The following is a 14,851-nucleotide window of genomic DNA, read 5'->3' as shown; positions in this document are numbered from 1 at the left end:
TTATGTAAATCTTAATTAAAAAGACAACATTATTCCCTTAGTTACTGCAAAACTCTCTACTTTCCTCTGAAATATGTGATAGTATTGCTTTCTAGCTGAAGTACAGGAGCAGTTGATGCTACAAGTAATGTTTGAGTGAAGCTTTAGCAGTAAATCAAAATGGCTAGGTTCAGCTTATTTACTGTAGAATAAACAAATTTATTCTGGTGGAGTAGCAAAATAATTCCTATTATGCAAAAGAAAAAAAATACATAAAGTTTACAAAAGAAATAAAATTAATGTTTTTAGCAACTTACCTGCTAAATACAAAGCTTCTACACCAGCACATAGTACTGAGTGTAGAAGGTGAGCTGATATTAAGAATACGTCCTAAGCACCTATTCCTGAAAAACTGTTTTTAACCGAAGACACCAAATTTTGTTTAGCTGTAGGAATGTACACAGCCACCAGAAGTATAGACTGAAAAGCACGAAATAAGCCTTCATACCTTCTTCAGAACTAGCAAGGCTGCAGCTAGAGTAATACATTAATATTGGGACACTGTACTAGGGCATGAAAGAAGACATGGACCATTTGGAAAGGGCTGAGAAGAGAGACAAGATATTGATTTTAAAGGTGTAAAACAAAATCTATTGTTAGGATACCAATACGGTTGATACAAATGTGGTTGCAGAGCCTGCAGGAGAACATTCCTGAGTGGCACATCTGAGGAGACCTGAGAATGTCTGGAGAGCCCAGCCTGCAGCACAAGCTAAGTTAAAGCATTGCAATGCATAGTCAGTCCCACAAAGCAGAAGTTCTACTGAGAAGATTGAAAAAGAGACATGCCATCGATATGATGGAAGAGTGCAATGATGCTGACTAGATTAACAAAGAATGATGCAATTCATAAAACACACTGAGAAAGTGCCATCACTGATAAGACTGGGAACAGCAATGTCAGGTCAAAAGAAAGGATATTATGTCAACTGCCATAGTCTACAGACCATACATAGTCAGAATGGAAACGGAGTCTTGGGGATATTTCTGCAGAAACATTAAGGAAGCTGTAAAATGTGGGCGGGCAATGGAAATCAGTAAGTCATAGAAATCACCAAAGAAGTCCGTGGATAAGTGGATACTTGTGTTTCTGATCATCTGCAGTTAACAGGACACAGATATGCTTCTCTCCTTAACAATCTTATTTAAATAAAGCATACATTAATGTAGAAATACTGGGATCAGTAACACTTGTGAGAAGTAACTGTATCACTGCAAAAGGGGTTACAACACTGTGGTTTCCTGAATTGAGAGAAGGCTGAAGGGACACACACAGGCAACGGTCTTTCAGTACCTAAGAGATCATTCTCTGAGTACAAAGGATGGCAAGTCACTGAACTGCAGTAAGGCAGACATCAGGAAAACCTCAGGGTAATAATGCACAAGGCTGGATTCCTTGTTGAAGCTGTGGAATCTTCAACAGTGCAGGTTTGAAATGGCATCTTGGACAAACATCAGGAAAAAAAAGTTCCACAGAAGTGACCTCCTCTAGGCATAGAGGCAAAGCAGGTGGACTTTTGAGATCTGGTCCAACCTGATCTGATCTTTTTACTACCATTTTATGGCTGTAGGAAATGTTAGCATAAACTCTGCTTATTTATTTTGATCATACAAGAGGCACACTTCAAGGGAGATGTTATAATGGCAAACAAATGACAACAATCCACAAAAATTGGCTTAATAATGTTATAAATTACTTTAAATTGCCAGTTCAGCAGAACACTGAAGCACAGTTCTTGGGTCTTAAAAACTTTAGGTCTGAGGACACAAACCACTCAAATCTTGAAGCCCTGAGGAAATACAAAACTAGCCCAATGACACCTTTAACAACAGAATATCCCCAGACTTAAAAAAACTCAGTATTAGAGAGGGGTGTGCTGTAGGACAGGGCAAACTCTTATACATCCCACATAAAGCAAGGTATCTCTAATCTCCTCTTCAGAAAAAAAAAAAAAAAACCAAACCAAAAAAACCCAACAAAACCCTAAACCCTGTTAATGGAGATTTCTTGAAGAATTTTAAATAACCACACCTTAATGTACATTTCATTCATGGAGAGAGACTGATGTGAATTGGCTATACCATTACTAAGATTTAGTGATCCCATTTGTCACAGTGATAACTGCATAGATTGCCTGTCTTTAACTAAAGAAAGCTCCCTTCCTCCGAGGCTTTTAGCTGTCTGCAGATGCCTAAATGAAGCCTTTCTGTAGACACCCATGGTCTCCCTGGGGTGCTTATGTCAGTTCCTGGTGCTATCCCTTTTCATCTTAATGTACACCTGTCAGACTGCTTGGAATTTCTATTCAGTATCACCTTCCCCTAAAGGCTTCTTCAGTCTGAATAAACTTGGATTTATTCTCAAGTGAAATAAACTGTGCCCACCGACTTGATGGTTCTGCCTTGAAAAGCCTGAAGGAGCAAAAAGCCGAGTGGTTTGAAACCCAGTCTTTCCAAGTAGTACACTTTGCAGCTGGACACCACAAACTCTATTTAATGGTTACTGTTAAGATCAGACGATCCTCAGAAAGGGCCTTTCTGAGCGTACAGCCTATGAAACCGCCAGATCTAAGATTTTCTATAACATTTCCCAGAATTTAAAGACATACGGAATTGTTTAAAGCTTTTGGCTTTGGATGCGACTGGTCTCTCACAAAGTCTACCACCGTATCCCGAGGACAAGTTGAACCGCGCAGGCAAATGACACCGGCGAAGAGCATCCTTGTGTCCGCTGCCCTGCCTGCTCGCAGCTCGGTCCCCGGCGCCGGCCGCGCCGCCCGGTGCTTCTGGGGCGCTCCCCGAGCTGAGCGCTTCCCGCGAGAGGCGCGCCCGCGGCAGCGGCTCTTTGACGGAAAGAAGGCAAAAAAAGGAGCAGCGAAGACGCAGGACCGTGCCCGAACACCGACACGAGCCCGCTGTGAGCCCGCGAGCCGGCGAGGAGGAGAGGAGCAGCGCATCCCCGGGCCCCCAGCCCTGGCCCCGCCGCCGCCCCGGTGCCCGCCCGTCCCGCCGCTCACCGATGGTAGAAACGACGGTGCCCACGAAGTAGAAAGCACCGGTGAAATCCCATCGGGGCCGGATGTCATCGACGCGGATGCCGGCCACGCTCGCCTCTTCGTATTCCCGGAGGAAGTGCCGGAGCTCCGCACGGCTGAGGTTGTGGCGCCGGGTGAAGTTCTCCAGGCGTTCCTCCCAGCGCTCCTTAGCCTCCCGCTCCGTGGGCAGCTCGATGGCCGAGAAGACGGCGGCGCCGCACAGCATATACAGCACGATCAGCACCGCCAGCAGGAGGAACCGCGCGTTGTCCGCGTTGAGGCGACCCGCGCTGGAGCAGCAGCAGGCGCCGCGACACGCCATCCTCCGCCCGCGGGACCGGGCTGCCGCGCCGCCACGCTACGTCGGGGCCCTGCCGGGCATCACGGCGCCGCCCGCCAGCTGTACGCGGGGCCGCGGGGCTCAAGGCGCCGCCGAGTCCGGCGGCGGCGAGCGGCGCTCCCGGGAGCCGGCGGGCACCTTCGCCCCGGGGGCAGGGCGCGGCCCCGGCACGGCCCGGCGGCGGACGCGCTTCGGGCTGCCGAGCATCCTGCGGGCGAGGGAACCGCTCGTCCCGTCCCGTCTCGCAGAGCCCCTCAGCCCCAAGGCCCGCCGCGCGGGACTCCGGTCCCCGCCAGTTTCATATCCCCTTCCTGCCCCCGCCCCGAGCACGTCGGAGCGGGGCGCAGGGACAGGCACCGCCAGGCGCCTCCTGCCCGCTGGGGGGGGGGCGAGGCGGGACCGGCGGCAGCTCGCCCCCCGCCCACCCTCTTCGCCATGGGGCTCCGCCGCCCGGTGCACCGGGCCGCCCGCACCACGGTCTCGGGGGAGCCGCGGACCGGGCCGGGCCGGGCCCGCGGGGGCAGCTCCCCTCAGCAGCGGCGCGGCCGCCGCCCTCGAAGCTCAGCGCCGGCAGCGGGCAGGGCGGGCTGGCAGAGGGCGGCTGCCCCGCGGCCGCTGCTCCAGCCCTCAGAGGGGCGGGGGGCTGCCCTCCTTCCCGCCCTCAGGTACCCGTCCCGGGCTGTGGGGCCGAGGAGCGCCCGAAGAAACGGGGCCTCTTAGAGAGACCGGGCATGGAACCCGTCAGTCGATACGCCCTCCATCAAAGCCATGAAGATTAGCCTCCTTCCTCAAAAGAGCGCATCTCCTTCTCTACAGGTCTGGTTACCCACTGCCTTCCCTTGCACTTCTGTCCTCCAGCGCATGGTAGTCGAAGGGAAATTGTGTAGGGAAGACAGAAGCAGCCTCCTCCAGCTACAACGTGGTTTTAAAATGCATTATTTGCAGGTTCAAACAGCAGAGCTCTCGGTCCAAACCTTCTGAAAATACCATTCTCACTACAAGAAGATAAAGCTAAACTCAGCAATATCTGGTAGTTGCTACCGAGCTGAATTCGACTTTTAAATAATTGGGGGCTGAAATTCAGCTCTGCTAAACATAGTATACAAGCACATTCTTTCCAGGGAAGGACAACTTACATGTATTTTTCAGAAAGCCGGTTAGTAAACTGTAATATCCACTTCCCTTCTCCTCCCACCCCACAATTTTCTAATAATTGTGTTGCAGTCAAAATGCAATGGGAATGATCACTAAGATCTTAGAAATCTCCCTTAATTGCAGATAATTGTACACCCCGTGTAAGAGCCACTGATTGCCTCACAGCCTGACGTATATTTGAGTATTGGCCTGAGGCCCAAGGGTGCACTGTGGGCAGTTCCAATACCAGTGTTTGAGAAGGATCATCACCTGAGTGGCAACAACTGCTAGAGCAGTAGGCACAGGGAAAAATAAGTCCTTTTCTTATGTTGCCCAGTAAACCAGCAGCAAGGGATGAATGGGAGTCATGTTTATTTTTTTCCTATTTGTTGTTATTCATAGGTGATACACCATGCTGCAGGTTTTTATTCCCTCTTTATTAGTCTTTAGCATAGACTTTAGCATGGAAATTAAAATTAGGAGTAATACTGGAAGACATTAAATAGCCATAAATAGGAAGATGAGATGCCAGCCAAACTAACCAGACTGTGCCAAGTGCTAAAGGTAAACACATGCTTCCATAAAAAAATGCTGGTGTATCTTTAAATTTATTGGCAGTTCCTAATAGAGGAAAAAACCTAACAAACTCCAACCTACATTTCCCTGCTTTGACAGTCTTTGCTGATCAGAAGGAAAACAGAACTCAATCACTGCACTCTCAACCAGCAAAGGCAGCAGAACTGAGTGAGAACCCTCTGTCCACACCAATGGCTCCATCCATCAAGGGTGGCTTGGAATAGCACAGTTGGAAAAAGAGCCTTTAGGCTCCTTGCAACCATGACATCAATGTGATTTCCCAAAGGAATATGAACAATAACACTATTCATATTACAGAAAAGTTTTTTATGGAAAGAGTGATAAAGTACTGGAATGGTCTGCACAGGGAGGTAGTGGAGTCACCATCCCTGGATGTGTTTTTTAAAAAACTAGATGTGGTACTCAGTGCCATGACTTAGTTGAGATGTAAGGGCATGGGTTGGACTCGGTGATCTTCAAGGTCTCTTCCAACCTAGTGATTCTGTGATTTAAGATCATTTAGCCCACACATTAACAAAATACTACCAAGTCTACCACTAACCCATATCACTAAGTGTTAACATCCACACATCTTTTAATACCTCCAGGGATGGTGACTCCACCACTGACACAGGCAGTCTGTTCCAATGCCTGACAACCCTCAGTGAAGAATGTTCCCCTAATATCCAATCTAAACCTTCCCTGGTGAAACCTAAGGCTCCTCGTGTCCCCTTGCTTGTTGCCTGGGAGAAGAGGCTGATTCCCACCTGGCTATAACCTCCTTGCAGGTAATTGTAGAGAGCTGTAAGACTCCTTTCCCCCATGCTAAATATTCTTAGCTCCTCCAGTTACTCCTCAGAAGACTTGTGCTCCAGACCCTCCACCAGCTCCACTGCCCTTCTCTGGACATGTTCCAGCCCCTCAATGTCTTTCATGTCATGAGGGGCCCAAAACTGGACACAGCACTCAAGGTGTGGCCTCACCAGTGCTGAGTACAGGTGGACAAACACTGCCCTAGTCCTGTTGGCCACACTATTTTTGATACAAGCAACGTGTTCCATTAATGGGATGCTGTTGATTTTTTAAAACACCTGGTAGTACATTTGCAAGATAGAAGTTCCAAACCAATCTGAAATGTACACATTTAGAAGACAGAACAAAGGATATATTAACAAGATTGCCTTTATTTTAATTTGAATTTTACACATAATAACTTTTATTCCAGCTACTGGGGTCAACTGACAGTCTCACAGAACAGTAACTTTTAAATTAATTACAGCAAAAAAAAATGCAGAGACTCTCTGAGAACAGTTGTCATATTGAAAACCATATTAGGAACCACAGTAAAAAAAAAGCATATAAAAAGGTATTCAAAAAAGCAGGTTCACTTTTAATAATATGGTTATAGTTTCTCCAAGAATCTCTCCCTTATAAATGTTTTAATGTTTCAACTACAAATTAGCCATTATAGCAGACATTATAGCTTACAGAACTGAACAAGCAATTTTTGCAAGTAGCACGGTAGGCTCAGTGTCAGCAATAGGAACATCACAGAATACTGGAAACATTTATGATGGAACCCACATATTTCCATGTGTATCAGGGGCATCAGTGTAAGGAATATTCCAAATCCACGGCTGATCTGTAAACCAAAACAAAGACATATGTATGACAAATTAATTTATCAAATGCGAAATTTGGTTCTCTTCCTCTTTTCCCTTCGGAGGAAGAAAAAGGTCAAAATTCCCATTGATTTTCAGATAATATCATGTGCAATTTCAGTTTAGTGGAAATATTTTTTTAAACTGTAAGATACAGAGTTTTCAACAGGCTTTGCTTTCCCCCCAGATATTATTTTAAATATAGTTATAACCCAACATACTTACCAGCTGTATAAGAATTGCATTTCAGACAAGATACAAGTACAGTAATGTAGCCAAATTTGGTTTGGCTTAGCGCCAGCAAGTTTTGTGCTGCATCTCTCTTAAACCAATTGAATTATAAATAAGCACTGTAACATATTACTATTTTTTCACAGGGACAGTCAGAATTCAGTACCTAAGAATGACACTGCCTGACCTCTGAAAAGTTCACATTTACCTCTCACTTCTTGAAACATTACACCTTCAGATGAGCAACAGGTTTGCACCACACAGTTGCCTCCCTTCCACTTCTCAGAATAAAGAAGCTCCTTCCACTCTTGGGAAAGAGAAAAGGCAATACACCAGGAGTTAACTGCTAGCTCTGCAACATGCTCTATGCTCTTCCTCCTACCATACATGTGGCAGAAATGCAGCTGTTCTATGAATCCAAGGTATCATTCTACTTCTTGCAGGCTACTCCTACTGAAATAGAGAAAAATCCTTTTACCCTTTTTTCTGTTGAGTTTTCTCAATTAAGAAATTTATATAAATCTAGCCTGCTTCTTCTCTCCATGTACAAAATGAGCCCTGAAGGAATACAATGACATTAAACTGTAACATGCATAGATTAAACTGAATTGGACCAAGGATGACAGGAATAGCTACTGATTGAGATGACTTTTATCCAATTTTAAATTTAGAGGATCCAATGACAACTCTGACAATATAGGAAGTGAGAATTACTGTAGCAAGGAGAGTAAGAAAGTGACAAAAACAGTAATGAAGGGTTATATAAATTACACAACAGCACACTGACAAGTACCACAGCAATTAAACATGGAGCAGAGGGACAATTGCTACTAAGCACTCATTATTATTTGATACTAGAGTGTCCTTAATTCTCATACTGTAGTTCCATATGTTGCAATAAAACGTATCCCAGCTATACAAATGTTTTAAAACATGTCTGTTTACAGAAGGAAGAGAGCAGTAGGGTAGTTGGTTGGTATTTTGCTACAGTGGACAGGATTTAAAGCATATAAAAAATAAAAGGCATCAGAAACCAGAAGAAACTATAGCACTTAACTCACAGTGCACGGCCAAGAAAGCTCTCTGGGTTTCTGGCTCAACTGCAGGATATCTAGACTTCGAGTCATCTCTTAAAAAGAAAAAAAAAGTAGCACTAATATTTCCCCAAGCTTGTTTTATCAGTCTCCTGCTGGAGAGCCATGTGTACCTTCTGTATTTTAGGTGAATACCTTACCAGATTAGTAAACATTAACAGTTTAAAAAATGGGTACAGAATAAAGCAAATGTTGGAAAAAGCATTGAGGATTTCAAACATACATTCAGATTTGAACACTGACCTCTATCTAAGACATCAGAATAAATCCAGTCCCACTCAAGTACTGGAATCTGTCACTCAACAGTACATTATGCAGCTTAGACCTATCCCTCTTCCCTACTTCCTTACCATCTGGCAGTGACTCTGCTTAATTCAGCAGAACATGCAGGCAGAGGAAAACTTAAGATGTACAGAAATAACTTCAGACACCCCCTTAAAGCATGCTGAGAGGCCTCAATACCTAATTTAGTTCTTTCTAATTGTAGCTATCTAAATAAAATTTGCTCAAGGTAGCTATTATTGTACTTGGAACTTTGTTCCGTTATTGGGATGCTGTTGATTTTCTAAAACAACTGCCAGTATTTTAGTAAGTCGTGTATAGAACTATTGCTGATACAAATTATAATTCAGTTATTTATAAAATGTCAGGTTCAATTTAAAGTCACTCATCACTTTTAATAGGATCTATATCAGCAAGAGAAAGACAATGACTGTGCACAAATACCATATGATGGTAGCTGCTTATCGTCGCACATGAAAATGACTGCCAAGCTTCTCAAAGTTAATTCTTTTGATCTTCTTGTGGGGAGGAAACAAAAGCCTCATTAAATAATTTTTAAAGTGTCCTTAACATACCTACTTTCCATACATTTCAAGATCAGTGCTTAATTTCTGATATCTCTGCACCTCAACTGGAGTTAGTGTTATCTACTAGGCCGGTACCACAGCTTTGCTCTTGCCTCATTTACAAGCTGCAGAACTCCAACAGTAGACTCAGCACCCAGTAAAATAAATGGGGCCATTCAAGTCACATTGCTACATAAACATTATCTGAAAGCTCAGGTGGGGCATTATTTCAGTTATACTCTGATTTTTGAATATTCTCTCACAACTGAACAGACAACCACTTTTTACTTAAAGGTAGAGAGGCTCTGGAGAACAAGAAAAGTTCTTTTTGAGTAACACCTGAGTATCACTCAAAGAATCCACGCTGGCAGGCCACCTCAAGCCTTCATGTTCTCTAAAATATGACAGATGGCAGTACAGTCAAAAGCAGGAACATGCAATTGAATAGTAAAGTATAAAACACAATGAAAGCACCTTTGTGATACTTTTCCTACAGGTGTCTTTTGCACTGTGAGTGGAGATCTGGATGAGAGAATTCCTGGTTGATTTCTAAATCCAGAGACTGGATTCTTACCTCTCCCTCACTGAAAAAGGTAGCTTCAAAGCAACAAGAATTCACATATATAGAAAGGTTACAAATAACCAGACTTCGTCAACTCATTCTACATATACATGGCAAACACACTCCCTGCTGCATGAATCTGGAAAGTTCTTCCTTAATGAGTTGCAAAAAGTGCACACTACACTTCAGTCTCTCTTGTCCCCTCCCTCTGGATGAGCATGGCATTTTGAAAAGGAACTAATCTTGTTCCTCTCGATGCAAAAATCATACTTAAAGATCTCAAGAAGGAGGAAAGGCAGATGGGGAATAGATGTGGGATCTGTATGAATATTCACAAACGAAATGATGATTTCTGAAGGCCTGGACAATGACCACTTGTTTAGGAAAAAAAAAAAAAAGAGGAAAAAAAAACAACCCAGCACTGCAGTTTTAAACACAGGATTTGCTTATGATGAAGAAAAACAAAAAAGTATTTTGCATTTTCTGAGACCTCTCCCAAACTGTTATTAAAAAAAATTTGATATACTTATGATTTAGAAGTTTCAAGTTCCCTCCACAAAACAGATGATTTCCTCAGTCAGTAAACTGTGTAATATCTAAATCACAAATGAAGTGAAATTCCTCAACCACAGCAAGCAACTTGTAACAGTAAGAGAAGTAATAGCAATATTGCAACTGAGATGTGATGATGGCAGCTCAATGAGAACATAATGTTATACAACAGAATCACAGTACTCGTTTAAAAGGTTCTACAAGAAAATAGAAATCTGAGTACTATTAAAGACACAAATTTTATTTATAATGATATCTTGGTAAGTAAGATAGGCTATTGTGTGCATGATTCCCAAATACCAGAGTGGATAATTTTCAGCTCCCCTTCTAAGGAACTCAAACCATACTGCTGGCCTATAGGTTTTATCTTAGTATCATCAATACATTGAACTTTGCAATAGTCTTTTTTATCATGACAGCCTGAATCTTAACGACAGAGGCCTTCAAGAGATTGATGTATCTATATGATTTATTTATCTAGATACTGAGTAGTACTGTCAGCTACCAGAATTTTTTTTTAAATTCTTTAAATGTTTTGCCCTAAGTTACATCTCTTGCCCACAAATGGCCATCTGCTGTTCAGTTGACTATTGGAGGTGATCAACTGCAATTGCTCAAAACAGCAATGTGAAGAGAGTTAATAATGTACATGTTGCACACAACAAATGTTATCTGCTAAAAATTAATGAGGTCCCTTGTCACATCAGAATAGGAACGATCTTATTCTTTATTTTAAAACTGCCAGATGTAAAATATGCATGTTATTCCCTGAAGCAAGGAAAACATGCAAGCTATATATATATCTCATACATAATATAACTCTTTTGTGCTGGTAATTTAAAGAATTTGTGAAGAAATAGTCTAAAGGACTACTAGTGCAAATGCCCAGGTAAAAGTCCTCTGTGCAACCTTAACTCTGGTCTGTCAGGATGTCATACTGTTCATTTCCTCACACTTCAACTACAAATATTGCACTCTGCACAAGATGGCTGACATCACATATAAATTCCAAAACTAGACTGGGAATCGTGTATCTACCCTGAAAAAGAATACCCAAATCAAACTGCATTTTAAAAATCTTGAATTGACCAACCATTGAAGCAAAGACCATATGGTGAATTTGCCATCTCACGGGAGTGCTCTCATCTAATAGTCTAAAGCACATCTCCCTTATCCAGGCATAATCTTTGAGCTCAAAGAAGTTGGCTAGTAACATGTGGCAAATCAGATAGTCCTTCTGGTCTTCAAGTCTGCAATCCGATCATAACATTACACAGAAGTGGCCAAACTAAATAGTGACTCTGTAACTCAAGTTTCTTGCTCGTGCAAAGTTAACTTCTTCATGATCGTTATAAACAGCTGGGAGAACAAGTGTACTCAAATGTTACACTTGGACTCTGGGAGGTCCTCTGAGGCAGTGTCTGATGTCAAGCTGCATTATGGGAGCTTCAATCTCAAACTGCAGGTTTGCCAGTCAATAGTAATGCTTTTGGTTCTGCTGAGGAAGGAAACTGAGACCAACACGAATGAGATTGGTTCCAACCCTGGTTTCCTCATCCTGGGCTATGATTTACAATAACAATATACACTTGTTGCTTGAAAAATTGAAAACTAAATGTCTAAACCTACTCTGATTTATATTTACCATTGCTCCAAATGTTAAATAAGTAAAATGTTTTCTGTTCAATGTATTAGAATCACTAGAAACTGGACCAGCTTCTAGTTGCCACCTGCTAAGAAGAAAGGATATTCTCTTAGACTTTGTACCATACTAGGCACACTGAAAGTACTTGAAGTACTCTAAAAATTAATACAGGATGTTGCTAGTCTAGTTCTTTCAAACCCTAGAAAGTACACAGGTTTCAAGCAGCTATGCAACATTAATTAGAAAAAAAAAAGGTGGTTATTGAAAAATATAAGTTACTTTCCCAGAAGTCTACTATCTTAATTCTTCAAAAACATTTTAACTACTTGACAGAGAAAGTAGTGCAGAGCATTCGAGGACTTAGAAAAAGAAAGTGAGAGAAAGGTAGAGACCACATACAGTGACATTTTCCCTGAACTTATACAACCTCCTGAGGATACAGCAGATCCCTGTGAGGGAACTCAGAGTACCAAAGAATTCCTATAGCTTTGCTGGACAAAACACTGATCTCTTTTTTTAAGCACTGTGCCACTAGCACAAAGCAGGATAAATGAAAATTCTTTCAACTCTTTAGGTAACAGGTTAAACACAAATACACCTAAGCCTATCAGAGCTGGAGGCAAATATGCCATGAAGTCTTTCTTCCTTTTATCCAGCACAACACATTATCTGTAATAAATGAGATGCAGTGTTACTATGGTTTCCTGAAATCACTATAAATATTTATCAAATGTAATTTCACCATACTCCCTATTCCCACTCATCAGACAAAATATCAAGCACTGAGTATCTGAAGTTACAAGAAAAAGGTCAATTTGCTTTTCCATGTAAGTGTGGCAATGGAACATTGAACAGTGAGCAGGGCCCCTCATAAGGGAGAGAGCTATTCTTGTGAGATATGTTAAAGATCCTTTTGTGCATGCTTAACAAAATCACAGCTGTCAGAGGTTGAAAACTTCAGCTAGAGGACTAATGAATTAAGTGGACTGTCAATTTGTGCACAATGCCTGAACTTATATTAAAGCTAATTTTCATCTCATTTCCCCACTATTTTCCCAGCCTCCTCACCATTTTTCCAGCATGAGATTTGACAGCTTTTAGCCCCCAGTTACCAAGGGTAAAATATATTTTCTCACTGGAACATAATGAAATACATCTTAATAGATTTTTACAAGATGTGAGAATTGTTCAGGAAAGAAATCTTCAACAAAGGGCAAAACAACTAAGGTAATTAATGTAATTGGCACGTATAGAGACTAATGCGTAGCTTCACTTTAGATTAATCTCAACTGAGTTGGAACCTGTCTTATTTTCTTGCATACATATTTATTTTCTCTATACTGTTAATTAACTAATAGCTTATTTCTTTGATCTCTATATATACACTTAAGAGAAAATTAAATGAGAAACAACTTGTTTATTAGAATGCATTTACCCCAACCCCTATTTTATAGGGTTCTCTTCCACAGGGTTTAAGTTACAGAGGATTTTGAACTAAGAGTTCAGAAAAAGCTTTTATAAATTCCTGCTTGTAACCCAGTCACAACTCAAAGAATGGCTGATGGATCTATTTTTAGTTCATTCCCTTTTCAATAGTGCTTAAGAGTTCTGCAACAAATACTCATGATTAATAAATCTAAAATCTGGCAGAATAATAACACAGAGAATTGTTTCATTTGCTGAAGTCTTCCTACAAAAAGCAAAAAACAGAGCCAATTAAACAGAAATCTCATCACACTTACCCAGAACTAGAAAGTTAAGTGCAACTCACTAGGAAAAACACCAAATGAAATAGCCCAAAACTGTGTAGCAACAATATATTTTACAATACAGATAAACTAGAGATTCATTATTCATTGAGCTAATTGATTATATAATCATTTTCTAGCTATTTTAGGTCGAAACATATTTTCCCAATCATTATAGTGTTTGCTGGTAGCTTTGATTGGGTGGTTGGGTTGTTTTCAATCACTCTATGTAGTCAAAATAAGCTACTTAAAATATTCTGGTATGATTTCTCTCACAGATACCTTATAAACTCCCCACCACAACTTCAAGTGCCTATTCTGTTTCCAGCTATGGTTTGAGACTCAGGTAAATTTTATTCTTTCTTCAGGGAGATCAAATGACTCTGGCTGGCAGAAGCAGGTAGGGTTGACCTGTTCACGTATTGCACAACATGTCTCTGTGCAAGTCTGAAATACAGCTGGAAACTAAATGAAAGCAATGGCAAGATTTTAAATATCTGTCATATTATAATTTTAAATATTATGATTTCCCTACTGGTGACATCTTAACGCACATCAATGAACCCTTCAATGAGTACAGCTTAGCCTATGACTATGTTTCAGTGAGGGACAATCCATCTCTCTAGGAGAGAAAACAGTACAAATCCAAGAAGTTACCTGTCTCACAATGATCTCAACTTACACTCCTTAGAAATCTTTGGAGGAAAAATAGGAAGAAAATCTTTATGACTCTTTCTCCAAGTCATTCTATATTTCTGTTTTGCCTAAAACTTGGGTTTTAGAATGAAACCCACTGACTAGTGAGGCAAACCAGGCAAAGTAGGACAAGACATCTTTATCTTTTCCCTCCCTGTTATACTGGTGCAAGAAAAGAAGGACAGAGGCCAAATTATTTCAATACTACTGAAGTTAATGGACTTTAAAAGCTTGTGGATCAACCTCATGAATTATTATGACTGAGACAAATTATTTACATCATTTACTGGTAAGTTTATAATTGTATGTCCTGAGATGCATTTATTTCACTGTAACTGTTCTCATGGTGAAGTCCCGTCCAATAGGATAAACACCAATTAGTATGACAGAAAGTCTTTGTGACTGAATGACAAAGAATCTCTGCAATTAAATTATTTTCACAAGCTAGAAAACTCCTTTTCTTTCATTTTGTTACATTATATGATAATAGACTCCTCTAAGTATATCTAATCCATTATTAGAATTTGTTTAAATACAGGAAAAAACAACATTTTTAAAAATTTTGCAATCTTCCAAGTAGAACTTTATGGCAAATGCATGGCTCTGCTCCTGACCATCTCTTCACTATTCTGCCCACTTTTCCTTTCTCCTGCCCCTAATAGGATTTTTCTGATTATTTGAAAGTGACAT

General features: G+C 41.3%; 2 protein-coding genes across 6 annotated transcripts in view; both read right to left on the bottom strand.

Annotated features, from left to right (window-relative positions):
• KCNK13 (potassium two pore domain channel subfamily K member 13) overlaps positions 1–3,396 on the bottom strand; it is a 49,867-nt gene extending 46,471 nt beyond the window's left edge. Inside the window, exon 1 of the mRNA XM_066188648.1 lies at positions 3,057–3,396. Coding sequence (XP_066044745.1) covers positions 3,057–3,396 — 340 coding nt within the window. The remainder of the gene's footprint in view (positions 1–3,056) is intronic.
• A 2,894-nt stretch (positions 3,397–6,290) lies between these two features.
• The window catches only part of TDP1 (tyrosyl-DNA phosphodiesterase 1), a 45,614-nt gene continuing 37,053 nt past the window's right edge, over positions 6,291–14,851 (bottom strand). For 4 of the 5 annotated variants that reach the window (XM_066188644.1, XM_066188646.1, XM_066188645.1 and 1 more), the window contains exon 16: positions 6,612–6,766. In XM_066188644.1, the coding sequence (XP_066044741.1) occupies positions 6,693–6,766 (74 nt within the window). In that variant the 3' untranslated portion in view covers positions 6,612–6,692. Of the gene's footprint in view, positions 6,767–14,851 lie in introns of all 5 variants that reach the window. The other variant, XM_066188647.1, reaches the window with a different exon arrangement.

Source organism: Chamaea fasciata, unplaced genomic scaffold (genome assembly GCF_029207755.1).
Source record: "Chamaea fasciata isolate MVZ Bird 193981 ecotype frontalis unplaced genomic scaffold, bChaFas1.0.hap1 SCAF_7, whole genome shotgun sequence".
NCBI lineage: Eukaryota > Metazoa > Chordata > Aves > Passeriformes > Sylviidae > Chamaea > Chamaea fasciata.
This window is presented reverse-complemented; position numbering and strand designations above follow the sequence as displayed.